The 26778-nt window shown below is 42.9% G+C and overlaps 2 protein-coding genes across 4 annotated transcripts in view; one reads left to right on the forward strand and one right to left on the reverse strand.

Moving 5' to 3' along the window:
* Nucleotides 1–491: 491 nt before the first annotated feature.
* DGCR2 (DiGeorge syndrome critical region gene 2) lies at nt 492–16763 on the reverse strand. The gene is made up of 12 exons (XM_032947112.2): nt 16517–16763; nt 13990–14022; nt 13716–13838; nt 11588–11701; nt 10952–11162; nt 10753–10835; nt 10170–10210; nt 9871–10021; nt 8951–9154; nt 8526–8678; nt 6557–6799; nt 492–5678 (listed from the first exon to the last, which is right to left on the reverse strand). The coding sequence occupies exons 1-12, from the start codon at nt 16578–16580 to the stop codon at nt 5404–5406; spliced, it is 1695 nt and encodes a 564-aa protein (XP_032803003.1). The 5' UTR covers nt 16581–16763; the 3' UTR covers nt 492–5403.
* A 334-nt stretch (nt 16764–17097) lies between these two features.
* Nucleotides 17098–26778, forward strand: part of LOC116939123 (MLX-interacting protein-like) — a 55002-nt gene continuing 45321 nt past the window's right edge. The window contains exon 1 of one of the 3 annotated variants that reach the window (XM_032947114.2): nt 17098–22493. In XM_032947114.2, coding sequence (XP_032803005.2) covers nt 22009–22493 — 485 coding nt within the window. In that variant the 5' untranslated portion in view covers nt 17098–22008. The remainder of the gene's footprint in view (nt 22494–26778) is intronic. The other 2 variants (XM_032947113.2, XM_032947115.2) reach the window with 2 other exon arrangements.

Here is a 26778-nt window from a genome sequence, read left to right on the forward strand (position 1 = left end):
AAAGATATGGACATTCCCACGAGTGAGCTTAAAGATGTGTACAGGTCTCAGAGGATCACCAGTGTATTCCTTTATGGGAGTATACAGCTTCACAATGTGGTTCCTTGGTAACTATTAGCTGTGGTTGCACTCCAAAAAAGATTGTGGCATTTGGTAGATGCAATTGAAGTCCTTTTTGGGATGGAGGTTCATGGCTTCATCTTAAATAGCCCGAAATGCCAGTAACCACTACAAAAATTAGTTAATACACCCAAGGGCCAATTTTGATGTGCTACAAGGGTTGGTTTTAAAAAGCAAACTTGTTCTCTTTAAACAGAATTAACCTATGATCATGGGTGTGAAGTGTTAACAGTGTCATTCAGTCTAGGATGGTGTGCAATGTCAAACCACAAAGTGGCGATGCCTTGTGTTGCAAAAAGAAAATACCACAGAATTAGTTACCAATATTTCTATAAATCTTCATATAAATAGGAATTGTATACACAGGTTGATACGTTTCTAGTTTTATTTCATGTTTGGACATCATTGGTGACTGTTGATGCTGTAACCCATTACATAGCAATGACCTTCATATATACTGTATATACAACTTACAATTGGATCTGCATTTACATGTATGCCTTCAGTATCACAAGTCTGCCACATACCCTTCTTCCACTGAACCCTAAAGGATATACAGTACTGCTTATTAAGTTTATGGGACAGCAATGTGTAGCCCAACAAAAGCCTCTATACAATGATTAATCTTGTCACTTATAAAAACCTATGTTAATTAAATAGTGCTAATTTAGATAAACCATTGAAACTAAATTTAATCAATTACATTTAAAAACGGGTGCATTCTAATTCACTAGCATTACAGCAGCTGCAAAGATTCTAAAATACACAAATGGGCTCTGAAATGCAAGTCTTCTGGGTTGTAGCAGCACATGCCTTGCTACTCAAGCTCAACAGTATCTGCATTGAGAAGTGATTTATTAATACTACACCAAAGTTGTACTGGGTGGCAATATTCGGTTAAATAAATGGACTTCAACACAGGACAATGCAATAAAAATGTGCCACATGCTGCAAGATGCAAAAAAAAAACATTGTAAGATTGGTACAATCTGAACAGCTACACATCGGATTCAAATGTACATTTCAATTTTACTTTTTAAAAAAATGGTGTTTACATGAAATGGCGCGCAACTAGCCAATGCAATGATCCAGGCCATAACGCAGCCAAGCTCATGATGCACACGAATGTGCAAGAAACACAAACTGCAACGTAGTTTCTGAATGCTCGCAGCACAAAAGCAAAGCTTGTGGATTACTTGATATAAACCTTTAACTGCCATCCTGCTGCATGCCACAACTCATTTACAAATCCCTACCTTGACTCTTAACGCTACAACATAGCAAGCAATCATAAGCAGCTTTCAATAAACTCCACACAATACGTATGCCTAGCTCGGTGCTAAGCCATTTAACATTCCTATGCAGAAAAACAGTACACGATTGCTACTTCTGGTACTGGAAGGGTAATGAATTATATATACACACTCTAGCATCAATGTCACATTATAAACTAAAAACTACAGCAACAAACACCTCGTAAATTAAAATCTGCAAGTCATCTGCAATGTCCATGGGCGTAGATGTCCCTCACTACCCTGATCGTCCCTGAACTGTGCATTTCCTTTAAGAAATTTAAGAATTAGGAGCATTGTTCCACCAGAGCACTATTTGTACACTCACGAAAAGGAACTATTACAGATGACCCATCTTTATCCAGTGTAACTACCAATGTCATTATTATTGAATGGCATGACTTATACAGTTGTGGTCAGAAGACATTTTACGAGGAAAGTGCATTGCGAGAAATGTATCACTGAAATTCTATCGTGTAAAAAGGTGCCACATTTGAGACAATCCACAAACACCAAATTTGTACTGCAAGTTCCTATGTCCACATGACAATATAGGCATGGAAAAAAACTTCACCAATCACCACAGCAAATACAACCAAAAAGTGTTTTTGTCAAAATTATAATTTTGCAACACTTTTGCTTAACTTTTGTTTACAAATCTCCTTGCTTGGGTGAAAACAAATGGTTTTTGATCAATACTAAGTTTCCCAAAATGACAACTCATGGGAATAATCCTAAACCACCACCTGCTTCTTCTTTGGTTCTTTCGTTAAATTCACGTAGAATGAGAATAAAATAATAAATTGATAAAATAAAATAACACAATAATATTCTCACGACGTTTTGGCCACAACAGCGCTGTCCTCCAGACAGTCACGTCCCTTCACCTGATGAAGGCCGCTTGTGTTGTGGCCGAAACGTCGTGAGAATATTATTGTGTTATTTTATCAATTTATTTTATTCTCATTCTACGTGACTTTACCGAAAGAACCAAAGAAGATGAATCCTTGCAGTCACGAAAGCTTTAAATCGAAACACCACCTGCTTAATTAGCACTGCCCCCCCCACTACCCCAAATTTCAATCATGCTTTAGAGGCCGCTTTGCCTCGTGTACCTTGGAATGCAAGTGTAAACTTCGCGAATGTTCGAAGTGAAAGTGCCATACCCGGTCGCCCACATGCCCATCAAGGTATGTGTGGAGGGAAACCAAGCAAGCTCGTGACGTCGGCGAGTATTATTTTAGCTGGGGCCAATGCCTGGTGATATTGGAACACCCAAGTAACTTGAGTAAAATCGCGTGAGCCTGAATGATCGCCATCACTCGATTTTAGCTTTTTGTTGGGGAATGTGTCGTTTAGTAAAAAAAAAGTGTGCTAACCAAATAATTAGTGTTAAGAGTATGTTAAAAGGAAACTGAATATGGTAAAAGCAAGAAGTTAACAGAGTTGATATTCATGTCACTACTACGAAGGTTACAATTTTAAACATGCCACAAATACATTGCAGTTTTAAAACAAACCTGATAAAACATGTTTAGTACCAAGGTCAAGTTTAGATTTTAAATTATTCCTATGGAATACCACTGTTATTTACACTTTGTTCGTTTTGTACCAAGTGAAACCCATCTGGCAGAGGTAGGGTAATGTTAAAATAATGAAATTCTAAGGAATTTAAATGTCCTTTCACTTTATGATTACAGAAAATAAAAAAATGTTTCTCTCAGACTATGAATATGCTAAAATTATATTTTGCTGGTTGCCAGATTAATTATCCATGGTGATGCACATGACGACTCCAGAGTTCCCGTAAACACTGAAAACTACCTGGGATACTTTCGTTGCCTGGCAAATCGTGATTACACTGTTGCACGAGCATGCTGAATTGAAATTCTATAGAATAGGAAACATTGATTTATCTCACGTGAATATATGGAAATTGGTAACTTACAGCTGTTTTTATTACGTTATATGATGGGGAATGGCATGATAACCATGCATGTCATACCTCCTTATAAACCAGTGTCACAATATTCTTGGTTCTTTTGGTAAAGTCACGTAGAAGGGAAACAAAATAAAATTCTCACGACGTTTCGACTGCAACACAAGCAATCATCATTAGGTGTGAAAACCACAAGAAATTTTGAAAAAAGTGGCGGTTTTTTTACGTTAGCACCACGGAGAGCGATTTGACAGTTTGTTCAGATGGACGAGTCCATCTATGTTCAGAAAAGAGGGGGGAGACGGAAAAATAATGGATGCGGTCTGAAAGCCACCTTAAGCGTAAACAATCAATTAAGACCCGAAAAAATTCTCACGACGTTTCGTTTGAAAAAAAAAAGTGGCCAGAATCCATCTTCTCGGTTGAAATTGTCTCTGTTTGTATATGTGGATAGCCTCATGAACGAATCTCTCATGGTAGCCAGATGGCTTGCAAAGAACCTCTGTCTTGGAGAAGTCAATGTCATGTGAACCTACTGAATTATAACAGTGATCTGCCACGGCCGAGGTGTTGGTCCTACCGTGTTTCAGGTCTGCTTTGTGTTCACGAATGCGGTCCGAGACATGTCGTTTGGTTTCTCCAATGTAACTACTACCACAGAGGCAACTTAGTTTGTAGACGCCAGGGTACTGTATGTCCGGAATCACATCTTTTACAGACGGAACCAGATCACAGATTTTATGTAATGTGTTGAATCGGACCTGGATCTTGTGTTTATTCAAGATTTTGGAGATCTTTTTTGTGATCCCCGCAATGTAGGGTAAAGTGATGGTTTTGAAAGGCTCCTCAAGAGGATCCTTCTTCATGGTTGGAGTGATCTGGTTCCGTCTGTAAAAGATGTGATTCCGGACATACAGTACCCTGGCGTCTACAAACTAAGTTGCCTCTGTGGTAGTAGTTACATTGGAGAAACCAAACGACATGTCTCGGACCGCATTCGTGAACACAAAGCAGACCTGAAACACGGTAGGACCAACACCTCGGCTGTGGCAGATCACTGTTATGATTCAGTAGATTCACATGACATTAACTTCTCCAAGACAGAGGTTCTTTGCAAGCCATCTGGCTACCATGAGAGATTCGTTCATGAGGCTATCCACATATACAAACACAGAGACGATTTGATGAACCATTTCGGGTCTTAATTGATTGATCACGCTTAAGGTGGCTTTCAGACCGCATCCATTATTTTTCGTCTCCCCCCTCCTCTTTTCCGAACATAGATGGACTCGTCCATCTGAACAAACTGTCAAATCGCTCTCCGTGGTGCTAACGTTAAAAATAACCGCCACTTTTTCAAATTTTCTTGTGGTTTTCACACCTAATGATGATTGCTTGTGTTGCAGTCGAAACGTCGTGAGAATTGTATTGTTTATGTTTTTATTATTTTATTGTTTCCCTTCTACGTGACTTTACCGAAAGAACCAAGAATATGAATCCCTGCAGTTACGAAAGCTTTAAATCAGTGTCACAATGTGATGGCAGCACTACAAAATTAATCGGTTAGCCTACGTAAGTATTAAAGTTTAAGCATTTTTACACAATTTCTTGGTCATTAAGGATAGTTTGTTTACAAGGCTCTCATCAGCAGTAAAATAAGTTGTACAGCAGAATTAAACCTGCAAAGGAGAATATTATTTAATTTGCACATGAAACTCAATTTTGACCTCATGGAGCAGAAAACACAGCTCCCGTATCATTGTCAGAGCTGCCAAATTACCATGCTCATGACATATATGCCCATAGGCATCAAAACACTGTCACATGAGCACCACAACTTCGACAGCCATTCTGAAAATGCTTCAACTGCACACACTCACTGAGAACCCCACTCTGCAGCCCAGGAGACTGCAACCTAACACTTTCATAGTTGAAGAACGTAACGTAACAGTAATGGTGTGTTTTAAAATACTTTTGGGGCGATGACAGAAAAATAGAAAGAAAATAAGTGAAGAAACTAAGAGGTGGTGGTGGTGATGATGATGATGATGATCACACCGCTGTACTGACAGATGCAGCACTCTGGCTACTCTTGCTGCGTGCGAGGCGTCCCTCCCCAGTGCAGGCTGCTTCTACCGCCGCGGCATCTTCGGCACCATCACTGTTGGGCTGAGACATTAGCAGGGCCATCGCGCTGCCATCGGCGCACGGAGACACCACGGCGACGGCTGTGCTGCCCGCCTCGGGGTGCACCGGCCCCTCGGGACCACAGCCCAGTGCCATCCCTGCGTCATCTGCTACGAGGCGGTGGTAGCGTTCCCCATCGCCTAAAAGGAACACAAGGGCATGTGCACACACCTTGGAGCAGTGGTTCTTAACCTGGGGTGCGCGCATAACCCCGCGGGGCTGTGAGATGCCCTTCATAGACGTGCGAGACATGAAACACAAAATAAGCACGGGCACGTAAACACAACGATTTTGTTTCGTCAAACCTACGTATTTATAAACACTTTTTTTAATGGTTGAAAACCCAAAGAGGTGTAAAGCTGTAGTAAAGATTAAGAACCACTGCCTTAAGAGTACCTTTTGGCAGCATGGATGTGGAGGTGCAGAATGCCTAATTAATATTTTTTGACCGTGTAATTTTTTTGGTTCCCTGGTCATTAAGTGAACATTGTCTCGTACAGTTCATGAAGATTTCTTACCAAAACTGACATCTGCAATAGGTCTGTATAAATATCTCAAGAGATGCTGGAGGAGAGTACATTAATACCTTCAGGAGGGCTTCAATCTCCCAAGCCATGATATTAACATTTTCATATTGGACACCAAGAGTGTGACACCAGTATGTAATCTACACCAGGGGCTGTCAAGCTTTACCAACTCACATTCCACCAGCCCACCGCTGGGACCCATGCCCAGTGAGACTGTGTGAAAGTAACAGCTGGTGACTTCTAAGTCAGGAGGTACAAACCCTTGCCAAGAAACAGGGTGTCTTAAACATTGCAAAAGTCACGCTGGCGAAGATGTGCATTGGAGTAGGCGTTACATTTGGTATGAAGGTGTGTTGGTGTGGCTTGGCCAGCTCACAGGGTGATGGTATGAAGTAGCAGGCGCCTTTTAGTTGCCGACCCCACTTTCCTACCCTCTACCCATCTCTACCAACCCCCCTCACTTCTCCGTGGCTGGTGCTGCGCACACACACCGGTATCAGCAGCCGGTGTCGGGGCAGTGCTGACTGCCAGTTCGTAGGCTGGTGGAGGATCCTCAGGAGGCGGGGGTGAGTCGGGAGACTTGTAAGCCGTGTAGGGCGGGGGCGGTTCGCTGAAATGGAAGGCTCCACCCTCACCGTCGTCTGAGAGGTGCAGTGGCGTGAAGCCTGTGCCCAGTGACTCGGGGCCCAACTCAAAACCATGCATGCGGCCTCGACCCAAACCTAGGTGGTGCACTGCACAAAAAGACAAACGTCGCTCTTATAGCATTATGGACTGGTGGAACAAGATATAAAAAAAAATTCCTGGCCACTTTAGTCTCCCCAATATGGATGTTTACTCAGCGCATCGGGTACTTCAGGCAGTCAACCTCGGAGGCCGAGTACCAATTCAGATAAACACGCTTGATGTTAACTGTTATGAATTAAACTCGGTCCTCTAGGTTTGCAGAACAAAGTTCACACACTGTTTGAATTTGTATCAAGGGCAATTACCTATTATAATACTGGTAGGAAACGTAGTGGACTGGAAGCCCAACCGGGATTAATTCACAGGAGGCAGGGGATTAATTGTGTATGTCTGTCCACGTCGGAGGGGTGGGGTGGGGCTGGGTGGGGAGGGGCTGGTCACCCCGTGGTGCCCTTATATGGACTGGAAGCCCAACCGGGATTAATTCACAGGAGGCAGGGGATAATACACTGCACTTTCTGGCGTCGTTTTATAATTCTGCTCACTTTTCATTTTGCTTTCTTCTACGCACGACCCTAACAAGTTTGGCTTAAATATCCGTACATAATTACTTCATAATTACTTCAAAATTGACTACCAGCCCTCTCCGCAGGAATGTGTTCAACCAGAAATATCTGTCCGTCCTGCGCGTGACGTCACTCCACATGAAGCCCACCGCCCCTCATTAATATTCATGAGTGGATTTTTGCATGAACACAAGAGGAAGGTCGAGCTGAATTAAATAATGTATTATGCAAAGTCGCTTCAAATATGACGTTTCTTTACAGAAAGTTACGCTGAAAAATATATCTACGCAGCAGTGCTACATCTGTGTGTGACGTCACTGCAAAAGAGGCCTCCCTCCTTCATTAATATTCATGTCCGCGTGGAAATTTACACAAGCACAAGAAGGTCGCGCACTCCACATGCTGCTCCCCTCAATAATCATGAGCGGGTGACGTCACTCCAAATTCCGCACCCCTCCCCAATAACCATTAGCGGGTAACGTCACTCCACATGGGGCAACCCCCCCCCCCTCATTAATAATCATGAGCTGAACAATTTTTCTCTTGAACATTTCAGATTTACTGCAATATAAACCCGTCCTTGGACGGGCAAAAAAGCTAGTGATACTAGATTTAGCCTGCTAACACGTGTCTTATACTACACAAAGGACCCACAACCCTAAATGCTGAGTAGCCCTAAAGCATTAATTGTAAATATTTAAAAATAAACACTCAAGCAATGTTTTAATCCTGTAAAAAAAATGTGCATTTTTGTGTATACAACTACCTAAAGTAAAATTTTGTAGAACACTTAAATGTAAAGGAGGATGTTGTAACAAACTGAAACCCATTAATGCTGTAATAATTATTTATCCAACCCCTTGATAAACTGTAAATTTAGGGTTGATTGCAATAATTTCTTTACAGTGTGGCAAATTTAGCTAAATACAATGCGCATTAAAATGTTGATTCTCATTTGCAATTAAGGGCTACACCCGAAAATAAATCGGTGAACTTGGAATATCCTAAACATGTGGCATTAACGTAAGACTAAAATAGGATATGGCTCAATACATTTGAAGTGGCCAAAAATGTTTTAAGCAATTAGAATAATACTGGGTAAATTACTGTGATTGCTATGTAATACCCTTTGGATGTGATTGTAGAATTCTGTTAAGTCATTTGGTGTTGAGTGTCAATTGTGGTTGGGGTATGCAAATAAACTCACAGTTGGCGCCTATGAGCGACTCGATGTGCTCGCGTCTCCGCTGGCGCAGACGGTGCACCAGGAAGAGGAGGAGAGAGAGAATGAGGAAGGAGGAGATGCAGCTCACGATGAGACGCATTCCACTTGCCATCCCATCCAGGAAGCTACCACCAGCTGCACACAAACGCCACCAAAACCAGAGGGACATGAGAAAAACACAAACCTTCCAGCAATAATGGCAGCTCACAATTATTTCAAATCAACGTTGGATTCATAAGTCCATTCATTGGATCATGTTCCTATGGGTGGTAAAGAGCACTCACTGAATAAAATTCTCAACAGCTGCCCTTTATAGCAACATCAGGTTTATTCTTTGAATCGGCCACATTTCTGGTGTTCAGTAATTTGTAGTGGGTTGTGGATGCAAAGCTGCGTGTGTAAGCCACCTGGGTCAAGGCAGGTAAACTTGCAGCATTCACGAGGGTCCATTTGGAAACGCTGGCAGGCCTGGGGACGCTCGCACAAGGCAGCGATGCACGTCTCGGCTTCGCCCTTGTGACACTTGCACATGAGGCACGGGTCACTGCCTCGCGGCGTGAAGTCTTGGCCCTCAACCACCACGTTCTCTCGGATGTCGATGCACGTCTTTTCTGCAATTGCACCCACAACATGGGGGGGGGGGAGATTCATTGATGCTCGTGAAAACCTGAAGGATTTTATTTGTTCAACAGGTATACACCATAAAGTATATATGTTTAAGTAAATTATAGGTATTAAGCATGCTACCGATGTTGCCCATTCTATTTGGCTTTACAATTTCCCAACCGTGTGAAATCGGTGAAAATGTGCACATTTATTACCCATTCCTGACATATCCCAATTGTGATATGGGCATCATGTTCGTGTTATATAACAGCCCACCTCTGAGATCCCTTCAAGTGTGACCTTTATTTCAGACAGTCAGAACAGCACTTTCCCACCTGCTCTGACAGTAAATTTAATTGCATGAGTGACATATTTTTAATTCTCAGCTAAAATAATTCTTCCCTGGAATTTTGCCCAAGTGCACAGGCAAATTTAATGCGACGATTTTGTCAGGCAGTAATTGGCGAGTGGGCTGAGATTATTCACTCTTTACTTGTTTCTCAAGTTTAATCATAGATGGCTTCCTGGACGTGAACCCAGGATGCTCAGTGATGCCAGCTGAGTGTTCTGAGCCAACTGGCCAATATGTGAAAATTGTAAAATAAGTGGCAACACATTACAAACTACAGCTGGAAATTGTGAACTTACCAGCAACATCCCAAAGTAAATGACATGCTTTAATCTCGGAATATGTTAAGAAATACAAATAGCAGCGACTTACCTTGCTTGCACAGGAAGGGAGCTTTCTGGTTGCAGTTCTCAGCATACCAGCTGTGCAGCCCACGGTGCCGCAAGCTTGGGTAGTGGAAGCACTGCAGCTGGCCACACAGCACCTCTGCCTGCTCTGAGATGGCTGCTCCAAAAGTGGGCACCTTAAAGGGGGGGAAAAAAGTAAAGCCAGCCAGTGGTTATTAAATTATTTTGGGTCAGAATGATGAATTATTCACTCCTGATCATGGTGTTTAAAATAGGCCAGTGACACTTAGTAAGATGACAAATATTAAACAAATTTTTAACTACCTTGTCTGGGGGAAGAACCACCTCTTGATGAGAGCCCACTCCTTTAAACAAAAATAAACGATTGGAATTAAATGACAGAGCAAAGCGTGATATCAATTAAAATGTAAAGTTGCTTTACATCCATGTGTTTAATAGTTCTTACATGTGTATAAAAGTTCAATAAAAACAAATATAAAATACCTCTAACAGCTACAAAATAATTTACATTAATAGTTATTCTCCAAGTGCAATATGGTTAATCAACAAGTAAAATTCATTGAAAACATGCCATTCTGATGCACCAGAATGGATATTTGCAGATTTTTTTTCTGTTGTTGGAACCTCTCCGTGTGGTATGTCACGTCAGCATGTTGTTGTAATAAAAACAAAAATGCATTGAAAATAAAACTTTTAATCATCAGGAATAGTAATAAGCAACTGAATTTTAAATAATATTCAGCTATGTGACATCACTAAATGCAACCACATTTCAAGACAATGCTGCATGACCATTAATCAGCTTGAAACTTTTACAATTACATTTAAATGGTTTTAAAACAAAATATAAAATGTAATGCAAGCCAACAATTGGTGGCATACTTACCCCATGCTTGAACCTCTTGCCAGTGGCCCTCCAGTGAATTTTTACTACGGTTTGTGACAATGTATTGGTACCCTACCCAAAACCTGCACGCACAAAGGAAAGTTAACACAGCTCGTCTTAATTAAAAGAAATGCACAGGTTTACACCATACTCTAAAATAAAATATTACATTTTCTCAGCCTCATACTCGGCAACTGACCTGCCATGCTCACGTGGTAGACCGTCTCGCTCTTCCAGTCCCCAGTCCTGGCTCAAAATGAACTGCAACTCCAAGTCACTTGTGAGAGTAGCCAGGTAGCCTCCGGCCTGCCCGCAAAGCTGGGCAGCCTCCCAGTAGCTGTCAGCAGTCGCATATGCCCGATAGCAGCTGGCTGTGCTCTCGTAGTAACGCCAGCCCAAGGGGCACTTCTCTGTGAACCGTGCACACATGTCAGCAGCTATATTGCTTTTGGATAAAATAAAGTAAACTTTAATTAGAATCTCAAAGCAGAGCAGTTATATCAAACGTGAACAGCTCATTGGAATCGGATTTAAACACAACCCATTGGGTTAACCAAAAAAGGGCCCATCAACTTATTAGTCATGATTAAGAGATGAGCAACCTTGGTATGAATCACTCATCTCTAGTATAAATAAAGCAGCATCAAAAGTCACCGATGTCTCAATTGTATTCAACTACTTTCATTAAATATACAATGTTTGCAATTTTCTTATAAAAATACTAAAGTTTGGTAGTTAACTTATGATGCACACTTGTTCATTTGACAAATTGGTCAAATGTTGTTGAGTAACGAGCAGTCAAAAACGTGTGTTTTGACCAAAATGTCACGCTTACTGTGAGAGTCTGAGGAGAGGCCAAACGTGGTCTGCAGGCGGGAGTTGTCCCCTGGTGGGCCTTTGTTTTCTGGCCGGTCTCTACTCTGGTAGATCCACACCTCTTCCGTTGGTCCTTCAGGGGAGAGAACAAGGACATTATTTTACTTTATATGGGTCAGGGAATGTTAACTATTGTAATGTTGAATAACCAGAAGAGTATACATAACTCTCATTTATAAGTGATATGAATATGCCGAGTGGATCACTGAGCCGAAAGAATTTGGATCATTCACGATGTGGGAAACAAAGCATTTATAAACCACCTATGACAATTTAACATTAATTGGAAACATGCCAAATGCTATTAATGTAACATCAAATATAGGCCCATGACTCATGGATAAAGAAACAATACCCCTGTTCATTTCACGTGCCGTTTTCAATCATGAGAATGAGTTCCTTAAAGGAATGTGATTATTACAAATGCCACCTGTATTTGGTTTAAAATATTTTTATTCATTGGTACTTATTCAAGAAATGTTTATCTTTTGCATACCATAAAAAATAATATATATTTTGTTTACTCTAAATCTCCCTTCAGTAGGGTACTGCATTAAAATGTGTGCACTGTGCTTAATTTCTGGAGCAAACATTTGACTGCAGCAAAAGTGTATCTAGAAAATAAGTTGATTAAAAATTTCAGCCTGGCTATGTCGCTTAAAAAAGTTGAACATCTGGAGGCACTCGTAATGTTTTTTTGACTAGAAAATACTGGTGCACAAAAACAAATCTTCTATGACGGTTAAACGAGTAGTTATTTTTGCAAGTCATAAATACGTAAATGGCATGTATTAAAAAATGCATTGCAACCAAATATTTATGGTACTATGATACAAATTAAAACCACGTAAAAGAATATCAACGTATATTCCATATCGGTGATGCATTATGTGTGTCATACTAGGAAAATCTAAAAATGTATGTTCACTATAAACATATATCAAATTCGAAAATAGCGTTTGTGTATTTTATGAAAATAGTCAAGCTTTAGTGAGACTCAAGGATAATGTTTAAGAACTTAAGTGTAACATTTCTGTACAATTCAGCCTGCAAAAAAAAATGAAATGAGTAGTTGTGCCATGTAATTGAACATCAGCTACTCCTGTAAGGAAACAAGTAGTTCAACACTGCTACTTGCATCTTCCAGCACAGTAGAAAGGGAAAATAGCCTTGAAGAAATATGTACAGGCATTTGAACAATTGGGAACATTCTCACCATGTGCCACTAAAAGGCTACAAACAACCAAATTTTGCATTGGTATACAGCACTTTAAAAACAAATATAACAAAAGGCCTCACGGTTTTGCAAGTGGGGAAACTACCCTATGTGTAAAGCGCAACTTCAACTGTCAACATAGATTAATTACAAAACGCAAACCCATCTTGGCCATCAAGAAAACAATAATCTTGTGCTTTCCTTTAAAATAAACCACTACCAATGAAGGCTGTAAAAGGCTCAGTAAACTAAAACCCATAATCCCCTCGAGTAATGTCTCCAGCACCACACATCTTTTGTTCAATTTGAACGACGAGATAAATGAATGGAACTTTCCTCACTACAGAAATCAAAGGATGCCATTTACAGGGAATTTGACCATCTTCACATAGATGGCAGCACATACTATACAATTATTCTAAAAACCTGTAACTTAAAATGCAATGGACTTTTTCACTTCATTTTCATTTTTATTACTTTATTGTTATTATTTTTTCTATCTACGTGACTTTACCGAAAGAACCAAAGAATATGTAATGGAATAATTAATTAATTGAGGCATACTGAAGACTAGAAACTGCTGAGTTGTCTAAACCATTAGCAATATCCAATTCGAAGGCTAAATTCAAAAGAAGTCTTAACACTGGTCGGCTTTAAACAGTGCACGACTGAACCAACAACATATGCCAATTGAACACATTGGTAAACACATGGGAATGTAGAAACGACTGGTCTTTTTTATCAAAAGCTTCAACCAAAGCACAGTAACGTAACTTAGACGTCATTACATTAACTAGGTGTCCTTGACGTTTAAGACAAATATACATATGATGAAGCAAACACTAAAGGGGAAACACACTGACAACTTTACCGGGGCAGTTAGCTTCATCGCTGTTGTCTTCGCAGGAGGCCCAGCCATCGCACTGCCAGCTGAGTGGGATGCACTTTATTTTGCCGCTCCAGCATGCAAACTGGTCTGAAGAGCACCGAGAGTCTGCACAACCCAACCACGGACAATGGGCACTGCTCAAAAGCGGGCTGCGACATTTTTCTTGGGTTCAACAATCCCAAAAACGAAAAAAATTACGACATTAAGAGTAACTTGCTTGAACCAAGAAAATTAGTCAGCAAAGCTCATCGCTTACCTGCTGGTGCCCTGGCCAGTGCCTCTCCTGGAGCTGGGGAAGAGGCAAAAGCACAGTGGTATATTTCATTATAGTCATGGTTCTACATTTTTTTTGTTTACAAAGATCACGTTTTCATGTCATAAAGCGTGTTAACAGTTATGCAGTGACAAGGATTAATCTCACGCAAAAAAAACTAAATAGAATTTCTACGAAAAATAAAGTCCGTGTGGCATGCTATTTATAAGAGTTCACATTAATCCCAAATATCATTGAGATCCGGTCAAAATATCGAAAGGTCATACAACGGGTTTGCTAACATATCACCGAATCATGTTGCTGTTCTCTTTACAGTAAAGCACATGGCACAGCACGAAAACCTGCAAGTGTGCTCTTAAAAGTCATATTTTTTGGAAGTAGGTGGGTGAACTGTACAGCAGGAGGGTGTACCCAGGTGTAGCATTTTGTTTATATTGCCGATAGCGCACTGGATTGCACAACAACAAAACACCGCAGTTAATGGAATAGATTAGGTCTATCCGAATATTCGGTTCTACGTTCATTACCCTGTACGTAGCCGAATCAAAACTAAACGCTCCAAAACGAAAACGCTCACAGCTGTAAACGTTCACAAAACACTTAACCGTTTCCCGTGATAAAATTGCAACGGATTCATCTCGCACAAAAATACGTGGTCACCGGACAGCAGCTGCGGATATATACAGCACTGCACTACTTTAGGCAATGCGGTGGTGCATTCAATATGGGCGTGCAGCAAGTTTTAATTAGGGTACTTTGTGTGCACTTTACGGGACTACACCACGAGCGTTCCCGGCGATAAATCAAACCGTGTGAATAATTGATAATTGAAAGAACATTTGCTTTGAGCGGTCAGTGAACTCGCGGCCTGGGCCCCTGCGTGGCATATGCCATTGGGCCGCAAAAAACCTTTTAGCAAGCGCGTCAAGTCCAGCAGAGTAAAGAGATGAATGGTATAAAAAATATATATACTGTAAATGGTAACGGGTGCAGCCCTGCCATTACTGCGCTCGCCACTGCGGGTGAAGGAACAAGAAGGGATTAAGCACACAACCCACTGCGTTGACTGGATGAGGAACCCAGGCTTTGTGTAGAATCCCTCGATCAACATTTTTGTTCGGCGGGAGGGGTCCGGTAATTTACCTCTCCTGCCCCCGTGGTCTGAAACTCCAAGCCACCCGTGCAAGTCCAAAAAAAAAAAACAGGGCCCACCGCTTCTGTGTACAGCGTCTTAGTATGCGGCCACCTCTAGGCGTTATGTAAATCCACATTGTAGTGTTTTGGAAGCGATGCAGGCGTACTAATATACACAACAGCGCGTGTATTGATATTACATCACGTTCATTCGCTGCCAATTGCATCGTTTGATGCGTTTTTTGCTGTGCACGCGTACATGCGACGCACATCAGTGGTGTCTTGGAAAGCCATAAAATAAAAAGGCTATGGTCTAAAACGTAGTGGTCAAATGTAGGTGGATTTGGTGCATTATTAAGTACATTCTACGTCCGATCCAATCATTCAAACTATCGCATTTACATTAAAGCCAACGTGATGACGAGGTTGGCTTTTTATGAAGTACACAAGTGGATTATAAACGCCTATCACTGTATCTGTACGCAGCAATACATAATCAAGCTGCGAAAGCGGCATCATCCGTGAAACTACGGAGAGGTTGAAGGCATTCGTCATTCACGAACATCACATCAAACCCAGAAGGGCATCCATATGTTCGGTGCAGAGGAATTAAAGCCGCAAAAATCCCCCGTGTAGCCTGAACAGACTGTTGGGGCAAGAGCTGTTAGCGAGCAGCACCTATGACGGCCGACACTGTGGCACACGAGTGGGGTGGCCAGCACCACCTGACCCGCCTTTGTCTCCCCAGTGGCGATGTTTCCACGCCAGGTACTTCATTTGAGGCTGAGTCGACCTAGGGGAGAGGCCCAGGACCGGTTCAGATCCCCTTCGCCGGTGTTGGCCGTGAGCGGGACTCGGAACTCTGGCCACCGGGTTCGGAGCGCGTCGCGCTAAACGCCACGCCACCGCTCCCCGCAATTAAATCAGACGTACACAGGGCGAGCGGGTGGGCGGTGTTGAGTGTACAACTCAACGTGCGCAACATCGGCGTTGTTGGTTTTTTGTAACGACGTATATCGCCTTCCCCCCCTCCCCTCCTCAAAAACACAAGACTTAGCAAGAATGAATAAGCAGATGCCGGAGTAAAATCACGCGAAACACGGTGTGGTCCTACGGCCACTCCGCGCAAAGCGCACGCGGTTTCATAAAAACCCGACACCGAAAACCGAGGCAGGATTATCCAACATTCCACACAGCGCAACACGCAGCCAGAGCCCTCGCTCGCCATTGGCCAAGCTCTGGGCCGGTCAAAGCGAGCGAGCGAGCAATCCCCATTGGTCCTCCTCGTGCATGATTATGTTAATGAGGCGTTGAAGAGCGAGGGGGGGGGGGCCTCGCGAACCAATCGCGTTGGGAAATCCGAAGCGAAACTCACCCGCGCGCTCCGCCACCGCCAGCACCAGGCCGAGCAAAAGCGGCTGCATGGAGAGGCGCAACATTTAACCGCGATGCCGCATGCTTGTCTCCTCTCGTGAGAAATTCTCTCCAACGCCCAGTCCCCAACCCTCCCCCTCCCCCCCCCCCCCCGAGCGGGATCCGCCCGACTACGAGCGTCGATTTCTCGCCGCCGTCGATCCCCGCCAGCCACCGACGCCGTCGCCTCCGCTGCAGCCCTCAGAGAAGCGACAACAAAAATGGCGGCCGTAGAGACGTCCCCCTCCCTCACCACCCTCCCTCGCCCCTCCCACTCACCCTCGCCCCTCCCACTCAACCCCCGCCCCTCCCACTCACCCTCGCCCCTCCCATTCACCCCCGCCCCTCCCACTCACACCAACCCCCGCTTTGTATTTCCTAGCTCGGACGCGCGCGGTCGTCGTGCGAAGGGACGCCGCCGCCGCTATTGGCCGAGGCGGCGCGTGACCCGCAACGCCTTGACCAATCGAGTTGGTGGAAATCGGCTGCGCTCGCTTATGCAGACTGGGAAAAATAAACAATGGGGGCGGGAGGGGGAGTTGGTGAGGACCCCGCGCGTTAGGTGGCCGCTGCGCACGGTGTGGCGGTGCCTGCGCGGGGTAATTCATAGCACAATGTTTAACATGCACCTTTCATGCTAATGTTGCCGGGTTTTTTTTACAATTGGTTCACTTCAGATTATCCATTAGACGGGTTTTACAATATGCCATTATTTCAACAAAACGCATTGTGCTATCAAATATAAAATGTGAAATTGTATTTTATTTACAGGTGAAAACCCGTGCAGAAAAAAATATCTTCAACGAAAGACATGAGCACATTGACACGAACACATCAAAAAAATAGTCACAAATAATCACTGTTAAAATGCACTCAGTATGGTAATATAGATAATTTGTATTGTTACAAAAATACCCCACCCCGTACTCATTAAATGGTTAAATTAGGAATTGAAAATGAAAAGTCTCCGATTGTTAAAAATAAAACGTGTCAAAAATGTCATCCTAACATCACAATGTTTCACCTGCTAAGTAGTGTTATTTACGTGAAACTGACTGCGAGTAATTATTTATCATCTTGGAGGTATGTTGGTGTGTCAATTGATGTCTCACAAAGCATACAAAATGTGAAGATATGCATTAGACCATTGGAAGCGTATTTGTTATATTTATTGTTGACCAACTTATCAACAAATCAGGTGTCTCGCAGTAAATCAAGTACTGTAATTTAAAACACTCCACGGTCCAAAAGAAGAGTGTCTCATGACCAAAGGTTATAATGGGTGTCAACTACTGCCCTACTGACAGATGGCATTCTAGTTATAGTACTTTGGGAGTTTCACAGCTGGCTCATCTCGTCACATACCAGGAATGTTGGTGCCACGAACAGACACATTCCTAGGTGCAACTGCAATATATGGCGATAGATTTAAAATTTCTGCTGGCTCAGTTATTTTGGATTGACCGACACTTGCATTGGCCTATAATATAACTAAAAACACGTTGGAGGCAGGCTTTAGAGACAAAAGTCAAATCTATATCACGTGCAAGCAAAACAGTCCACAAGGGATAATGGGATTCCGAAATCAATCACACACTGCAGCCTTGTGAGGTCAAATGTGTTTTAACAGCTGGTGAATATGGCCATATATTTTCAGCAACAAGATAACTTACGAGTGCAGCTCATAAGAATCTTAAACTTGCCTCGGAGAAAATATTCTGTACACCCTGGTGGATGTTTACCCTGAATGTTCAGTGATATATTTTGTGGGGTTATTTATTCCCCAGCAAGTAAAGGGAAATGGTTTTGACACTCTGTCCAAACATGTTTTCAGAAAAACCGTGATATGGACCTCAAATGGTGACCTGTGGAAGTGTAGATATGTGTACGTTATTCGCTGGCTGGCATTCGTCTGTCGCCATCAGTCAAAGGCACATCAGGACACCAGTATTCGAGTAGAGTATTGTGTTTTTTTTCCCACGTTCACACACGTAGCAATGAGAGTATTCAGATCACACGGGCCATTGTTATATCCGCAACGCTGCACCGCATTTTCTCTTAACAAATTAACATGGGGAGTGAGATGGCCCAGCGGTAGCACGTTCCACCGCTTGTTGCAGAGGTTCACAATTCCCATAGAGCGGCCTAATGACGTTCACATTGTGTGCCAGCGTCTTAGTCCAAATGGACTAAATTAGAAAAAAAAATACCAGTAAATTACTCATTTAGAATTACTCTATGCATGGCAGTCATCGCCCTCTGCTGCAAAAACTTGGCAGGGCCCTCCTGAGAAAAAAGTCACGAGACGCTGTGGGGTAAACAATCATACTACAGGACTAATAATATTTACACGGTTGGCAAATCCACAGCTGGATGAGGCCTCTGTTTCTATATACCGTGTCGGTTTCACGGGGATTTTTTGATCGTAGCGAAGCAAACCTCACGAACTGGAACTATCTCGACCAGGCACAAGAACACGAACAACGTCTACTATGAAGAGCAGTAGACCATGGATGATGCTCCCACGCATCTGTAGTCTGTGAGAGGATCCGCGCACAGCTGATGAATTTAGCACCGTTACTGACTGACCTTTGTGCGCGCCTGTGCCCACATTCAGTAGCCAGTGGTTTAAAGTGGTGTGATGAACACGAAATTACTTAATTTATACAGTATTGCCACCGTGTCATCCGCCCAATCCCATGTACTGCATATTCGCAATATGTCCTCTGTAAGGAAACGTTTGTTGTGAAGGCGTCATTCGGCTTCGATGCATCCATAAGCCATCAAAACATAACAGCAATTTGACCGACAGAGGGTGCCACAACGTATAGAGGTACAGGGATGCAGATATGATACACAACAATACATTCTAATGCTGCTTCCTGTGTGCATTTGAGATTTTGTGGGTGCCCGAATGACGGTGCAGGGGGAGGATTGGTGGCTTGGATTAAAATGTTCATCGTTACTGGACGCTATGTCTTTGGTTTGTATCGTTTCTCTGGGTTTTGAAGGTTCTGTTTGTCGTGGTTCCTCTGGCCGATGTCCTAAATTCGTTAATGTTTGTTGTTCCTCTCCAGATGTTCCCCTTTCACCTCGGCGTTATATTTCTCGTTTGCGTTGTACATACATTTTGAGATTCTGCGTCAGTATTTAAACAATCAATGGAAATAGTTACGCGTATCTCATGACTATTTATACATCTGCCAGTTTTGCAATATTCATTAAGTGAAATAATACAGCCCCTTTGTTCCATGCGGTTTTTAATGCGCGTGATAAACGCGACCCGTCTATTTTGTTACTATACTGGGTAGAAGTGTTATATTTGGGATACGTGTATCATATACCGTGCCCGTGGTCATTGTGCTTAATTTAGGCGATGTAACACCGTGTTTGTGTTTGCGATCTCATATCGCTGTGTAGCGCCCGCTATATCGCGTGTTACCGCTGGTGCCTAATGCGCGCGTTTTGTGACATGCGATCGGACAAGTTGTGGCATCTTTTTGTCGATAACCTCAAGGTTACTTAACAACGACAATTTCGGTTGTTTGTGGACGTGAAACCGTGGCCGCTTCTGAACGCGTACAATTCAGGAACCTAATGCCAATTCTAAAATCAATTTGTAAAAAAAAAAACCTGTTACGTCTCCTGTCTTAAATCAACGGTCAGCTTCGAGTTACGTTTCTTAAGGATAGACATGCTGGTTGGTGGTCACCAAGATATTGTGAGCTGTTTTGAGGACTGTGGAACATTATTCGGCGGGTAGGAGGTCTTATGGGGTCAGGTTATCTTCACCAACTCGCATTGACCAACGTGCTGAGTGATCTACGGTCACACGCTATCTTCTCCCCCCTTAATTGACGAGTGAGGCCTGCATCCAGTATTGGATTGACCGTGGCTGATAAATCAGATGGTCTGAGATGCCTTTAAAAAAAATCAAGTTCATCTCTAGATTTTAGACGGCTTCTTGTTTTTTTTTACTTGGGTGAACAGTTGTGCTTGAATTGCATGATAATACCGCATTAAATCCAGGCATTCCGAACAATCACAGACTATTGTACACGAATATACCAGCAGCGACAGTGCTGGTCCATTCGGAGCCCTGAGCAAGGCAAAGAGATACCGCGAGATGAGAGGAAATTAAGTAGAGATGCAGTGACAGAGATGTAGTGAAATGAAATAAACGTAGACAAGAAAAACAAACGGTGTGCGATGAAAGACACAGACAAGATAGATAGTGATTAATTCGTTTGTAGTTTACATTTATTAAAACATACGTATTGTATTAGTATTTCGTTCACACGTATATATTTTTGTTTAAATGAACCCAGGCCCTCTTAACCTACTTGGAGGCCAAAGCATCTGTTTTAAGTTTGCGTACGCCTTGCGCCATGCCTGTATATCGGGAGATGTAAGCAACGCGTTAACGCACACGCACGAGCTTTGACGTGCAGGATGGGCATTGGCGATGACCATGAGGTTACTTTATTTGGGAAATGGCCCGCGTACGCACTGTTGCTCGCACGTAATCACGCTTCACAGCGTGCTGGTGCATTTATTTGGATAAAATTGCAGCACAGTGACACGGCGCAGAGCGGGCAAAAAATCGATGCGAGGATATGCGGTTTGGTTGAAAATGTCTTTTCGCTTCCCTCCGCCCCCTCCCAGCCCTGTAAATGGAGCGACATGGGTCAGCTTCCCACCTCTTATATATTAATAGCTTCTGCATGCGCTCTTCCAAAGTCTGTTCAACCAGTGCGTGGTGCAACTGCGCTCGGCTGTTTATAAATGTGATCGTGGCGGGGTGGTCAATGCGTGCGTGGAGAGTCTCTGGTTAATGGTTAAACCGGGCCTACAGTGTTGTCAAACAAGGGGTACTGCATGGTTGGCCTTCGGGCTGTGGTGCAGGCAGGTAATCATCTCTTTAGTCAATCAGTAATCCCTCTGGCGGCGTCAAACCTGCGGGGAGGACACGAGTTCCATTTAAAGAACGTGCTGTCCTGATGGAAAATTCAGAGTTAAGAGTAGTGTCGCCGTTCGGTTTTAGCATCTGTCATCCCTCGGTCTTCTGAAGAGAACATCGTTTTTGTTGGTGGGTGGAGTGGGGGGGAATATACAATTAATTCGGACGTTAAATTTTGATTTAAAGCTTTCGTGACTGCAGTAATTCATATTCTTAGTTTTTTCGGTAAAGTCACGTTGAAGAGAAACAACAGAATAACAATATCTAAAACTAAGAATATAATTCGGACGTTGTTTGTATTCAGCTGGACGTTTCAAATAAGATTTTTTTTTTGGAGGGGGGGGGGGTGGAATTCATCTTCACGCTTTGCGAAAATCTATCTACCATCACCTGGACGTTTCAATAGCAGAGAACTTCTACGTATGCATTTAAACAATCAAACGCACTTTGTACACAGTGCGTAATATATGGGCTGTTAGGGGGAACATTCAACGATGACTGCCAAGGCGCTCTCGGATCTGCTGACTCGCGGCACGGGCCGTGAAGCCGCCGTGGAGGTGCAGGAACCCAGTGCCGACGAGTCCGAGTCGGACCTGGACGAGGCGGTGACCTCGTCTCCCTGCGTCGACGAAGACGACGACGACGACGAGGAGGACGATCAGCTGTTCGCCGGCATCACCACCACCAACACCACCACCGCCAACAGCAGCAGCGGCGGCGGCGGGGTCGGGATGCGACCCACGCCGGGGTCCGGCACGAAAGAACCCCGCGCGGAGAGGACCTCGCAGATCATCCACAGCGGACACTTCATGGTGTCGGCGCCGCACCGCGACGCGTCCACGCGCCGCCGCTACGACTTCGACACGGTCGACCGCCAGACGTGCCGCACCTACCGCTTCGGACCGCGCAGCGCGTCCCACTACCTGGCCATCGACGCGTCGCTCACGCGCCTCTTCGAGTGCATGACCCTCGCCTACAGGTGTGTGTGTGTGCGCGCGTGAGCGTGCGCGTGTGTGCGTGCACGCGCGTGCGCGCGCGTGTAATCCCATACATCGGTAGTGCAGCGGTTAATCGACCGAGTTCGGTGACCCGAGTTCGATTCCGGGCCAACACCGATGAGGATTATATTATCTGAACCGTTCCCAGGCACTCCCCTAGGTCGATTCATCTGCAAATGAGAATATGGCGCGGTGTGTAAGCATCGCCACTGGGGAGACAAAGGCGGTCGGGTGTGGTTCTGGCAACCCATCCACCTCATGTGCCGTCCGGCCTTCACATCACTTGCTCCAACAGTCGGTTAAGGCTATACGGGGGATCTTTGTCTCCGTGTCTCCCTGAGTGCACGATCCTCGCCTACAGGTGTTAGTGGTTGTGTGCACGCACAGGTGTGTTAACTATTGACTGTATGGCTGTCACCTAAGGATGCGTGTTAGCGATTGAATGGGTGTATGCCTCTCTGCATGGCACGTGCGTGAGATTACACATGTACACATCTTTGAAGCTCTGACTTGCGGAATTTTGTTGTATGTATGTAGAACTTCTTTTGCTCCGTACGTAGCCAACCGTGCAAAGTGGGGGTGCGGGATCTGTACTGCAGAATGTCACATATACAAATGTCAAGTTATCCAAATTACATATACTCATTGCAATTATTTTGAGTGACCATGTATTTACTCTTTTAGATCAAACTTAATTGGCTCCCTGCCTCGGCTGGCATTGCATGATTGTATGTTGAACTTCGTTCGCACCGTACGTAGCCAACCGTGCTAATCGGAGGTGCTGGGGAAGGACAACAAACTAAACACAAAAAAAACAATTCTAAAGAAATGGGTCTCTGTGTGAGTCTATGGGTCTCTGCGTGAGTCTATGTACCGTATCTTGAACTTCTTTCGCACCGTACGTAGGCAACCGTGCTAATCTGAGGTGCAAGGTAACCGTTATTAATGTAACCGTTATTACCTATAAGGTCCAGTACGGTATAGGCCCAAGATACGTGTCCTGTTGTCCTCCACTGTTCACCTGGGTATCCAAAAGTGAACTCTGCATGCTTCTGGAGTGCGTTAACACAGCAAGTCAATTCCAGAGCACTGACCATCTCATTGGCATGTATGGGACACTGAATTACAATGTAGTGTGTATGTTAATATAATTCCATTAAAACACCAAGTATAAAAAAACACGAGTACATTCATCACAATCATACGTAACACTACGCTAAAGAGCGGATAATAAATGACAGGCAATGTTTTCAGCAGTTACCTTTCTTGACATCTTTCCGCTTTGATTTCTCTGCAATAAAGAAGGGTCAATGTCCAAAAGGTCGCTCACCTCTTATAGTATACATTTTTCTGTCCTTGGGGTACTTTCATTGACAACAGTTTCGAGTGTTTTTTTTAGCGATTGATGGAATTAAGTGTGTGTTTTACAAAGCGTTATTTTCTATTGTTTTTTTGGTGCAATTATATTTACTCTTAATTGCACACATATTTTACAAACATTATTTTATAACACGGCAACAATGAGATGCAGACAAGCTCCTGATAGCAGAGTTTAATTTCGAATCTACAGGTCACTTCGTGGTAGACAAAGTAGCTTGGGAAAATACCGCACAGTGAGAAGTCACCTTACAATCAATGCCAGCTCATCATGTGTTTTATCTTGTGCTGTTGCACCACTGTCAACGCGGTAACACAAACAAATGTAATAACAACAATGCCTTGTTTATACAGTACAAAACAATACCAGATGTGGGCACATATATATTCACGTGATTCGTAGCAAAAGCATTGTATTGTCTATTTCAGAGCAAAAGTTTTTCTTACATAAAATGTAAAATGCAATAGACAGACGTAAAGAAGAGGGATATATACAAATCGACGTACAGGATATTATGAGATATATCAAGTGGGAATTAAATAATCCAGCCACTTTTCAATCCACCAATATATAAATGCCTCCCTTTGCAATCTAAATCTTGTGTTTTTTTAAAAATAGATCATACTTCACCACGCTAGTCAGTGCGGGTTAGTGAAGTGAGGGATGGCTGGACCGGTTCTAATATCACCTGCCATTAATGTAATCATAGCCGTGGTCAGGAGGTAAACTCGGTTCGCTGGGTTCGTAGCACAGCACCCTAACTACACAACACACTGATTGTATCGCTCCTCCAACGCACATATGCAGCATATGATCCAGTATACACTACACATTTTCAGTCAGCTTCAATTCCCGCCAGTGCTCACAGAGTTTTCGCTGTTCTCAAAGTGCAGTGTACTGAAATTGGAGCTGGTGAAATCTGCTTGTTTTTCAATATGAACCAATATTTTCTCAATTATGCCATTTAGGCTTGCAACACTCGAATGCGTTTCACTGCCGTTGGTATTTTTGTTGTAAAAACAAATTGCAACCATGTGTTTCCAGATAGGCGTGTGACAGTAGAAACATTAATATTTCAGTGTTAAGTGTGTCGCATTGCTGCGAGTGAATGACAGAGAAAGACACAGAGAGACGAGAGAGTGCAATACACAAAAGAGCTATTGGTTCAATGATTTGTCCAATAACATTTTGGTCACCACATAATGCATGCCACTGTTTTGCATTTATACATAATACTTTTTAGATGTGTTTAACATTTAAAGTCTATACTTTAAAAATATTTTTTTATTGTTTGGATTGTCAAGAACAAAAACAAACAACAGGCTGGTGGGGTACAGCTGTATGAGTAGGAAATTGCAAACGAGACATGCAATGTTCATCTGTAGTCCCTGAATGCGTTATATATAATTATGATGTAAATATATAGGCCACTACCGTAATTATTACGCAATTAATTCATGAATTCGGCAAGACTAATTCAGTGTTGTCATAAACTTGCCATATTTATAGCGGTGAAGTTTTCATTTCACTTTCCCTTTGTAAAGTGCACTGAGGACTTGTTGGGAAAATGGCTATTGACTAAATGCCCACATTCATTCACGTCTACTCCTTCACACATCTGATCTTGGTTTGGCCATGAGGGCCACGTTGCCTCTCAGATGTCTTTAGAATCAATCACAGCACCCACGAAACTGCCAGACAGCTATGCATATTGATATAGCCTTGATGGATCTACTGTCTCATTTTAGAGTTGCAATTTTTTCCAAATTATTCTGATAATCATGATAATATAATATACTTTAAAGGAATGTCGTCACATTCCTCTTCTTCTGAACACATTACAATGTAAAGAAGTCATCTTTATAAACAGTATTGCAATGTTGCACAATGTCTACATGTGAATTGTAGCGCAATAAAAAAAAGTTACTGTCACCAAATGTTTAGTTGGTTCAAGATAACCACACTAATTCTCAAGGAGTCCTTTTCAGGAGTATCCTTGATTGCAATATAACATTAATTAGATGAGAATATTTCACGTGTGAATAAACATGAGTCCCTGGGGAAAACCCATATGTTATGCAAAAGGTAATGACACTGAAATACTGCACAACAATAAACTGATTAGGCAACCAGCAACCTACTTGCCACACTGCCATCTGTGGGTGCCACCTCTTAACATTGGCATTCTCATGCACACGGAAGTCATCAGATCATAAAATATTTGAAAAACCCTCTACATGTATTGCCTTTGTTAATTTTTGTGTTTAGTTTCTTGTCCTTCCCCCGCACCTCCGATTAGCACGGTTGTCTACGTACGGTGCGAAAGAAATTCAACATACATACATACCTACCCTTTAACTTTCTGTCTCAGGGTTGATACGGTCATTGGTATAATAATAACAATAATCAATTATAATTTCAACATGTAACACGCAGCACAATATTCGCTCACTCTCGAACAGAGAGAACGATTCAGAGGTGCGAGGAACCACAGACCAGCGGGATTTACGGGAGACTTGAACTGATTTAGATAGACATATATAGATATTTAGATGATATCCTCGTAAAAGTGCTTGCATTCACACGATCGGTGCATCTCTCTTGTGCGCTACAGAGTTTCGCAATCCATGCAGCAAGTACGAGTACAAATTCACCAACAGAGCAGATCGCATTGGAGTCTGAGTAATAGATAAATATCCGTTACACAACATTTATACTGGAGGAATCCGATGAGATAAAAAGCTCTTTTTCACAGATGTCTAGTAACCTTATACACCATAGTGAGTAACACTTTTGAAAATACACTCCTACTGACAATTATTTAAAAATTCCAGTACATTATATACAGTAAACTATAAATCTACAGTAGTAATGTTTAGTGCTGTATT

Source organism: Petromyzon marinus, chromosome 5, assembly GCF_048934315.1.
Source record: "Petromyzon marinus isolate PM22_M1 ecotype Great Lakes invasive population chromosome 5, UKy_Petmar_22M1.pri1.0, whole genome shotgun sequence".
Lineage (NCBI taxonomy): Eukaryota > Metazoa > Chordata > Hyperoartia > Petromyzontiformes > Petromyzontidae > Petromyzon > Petromyzon marinus.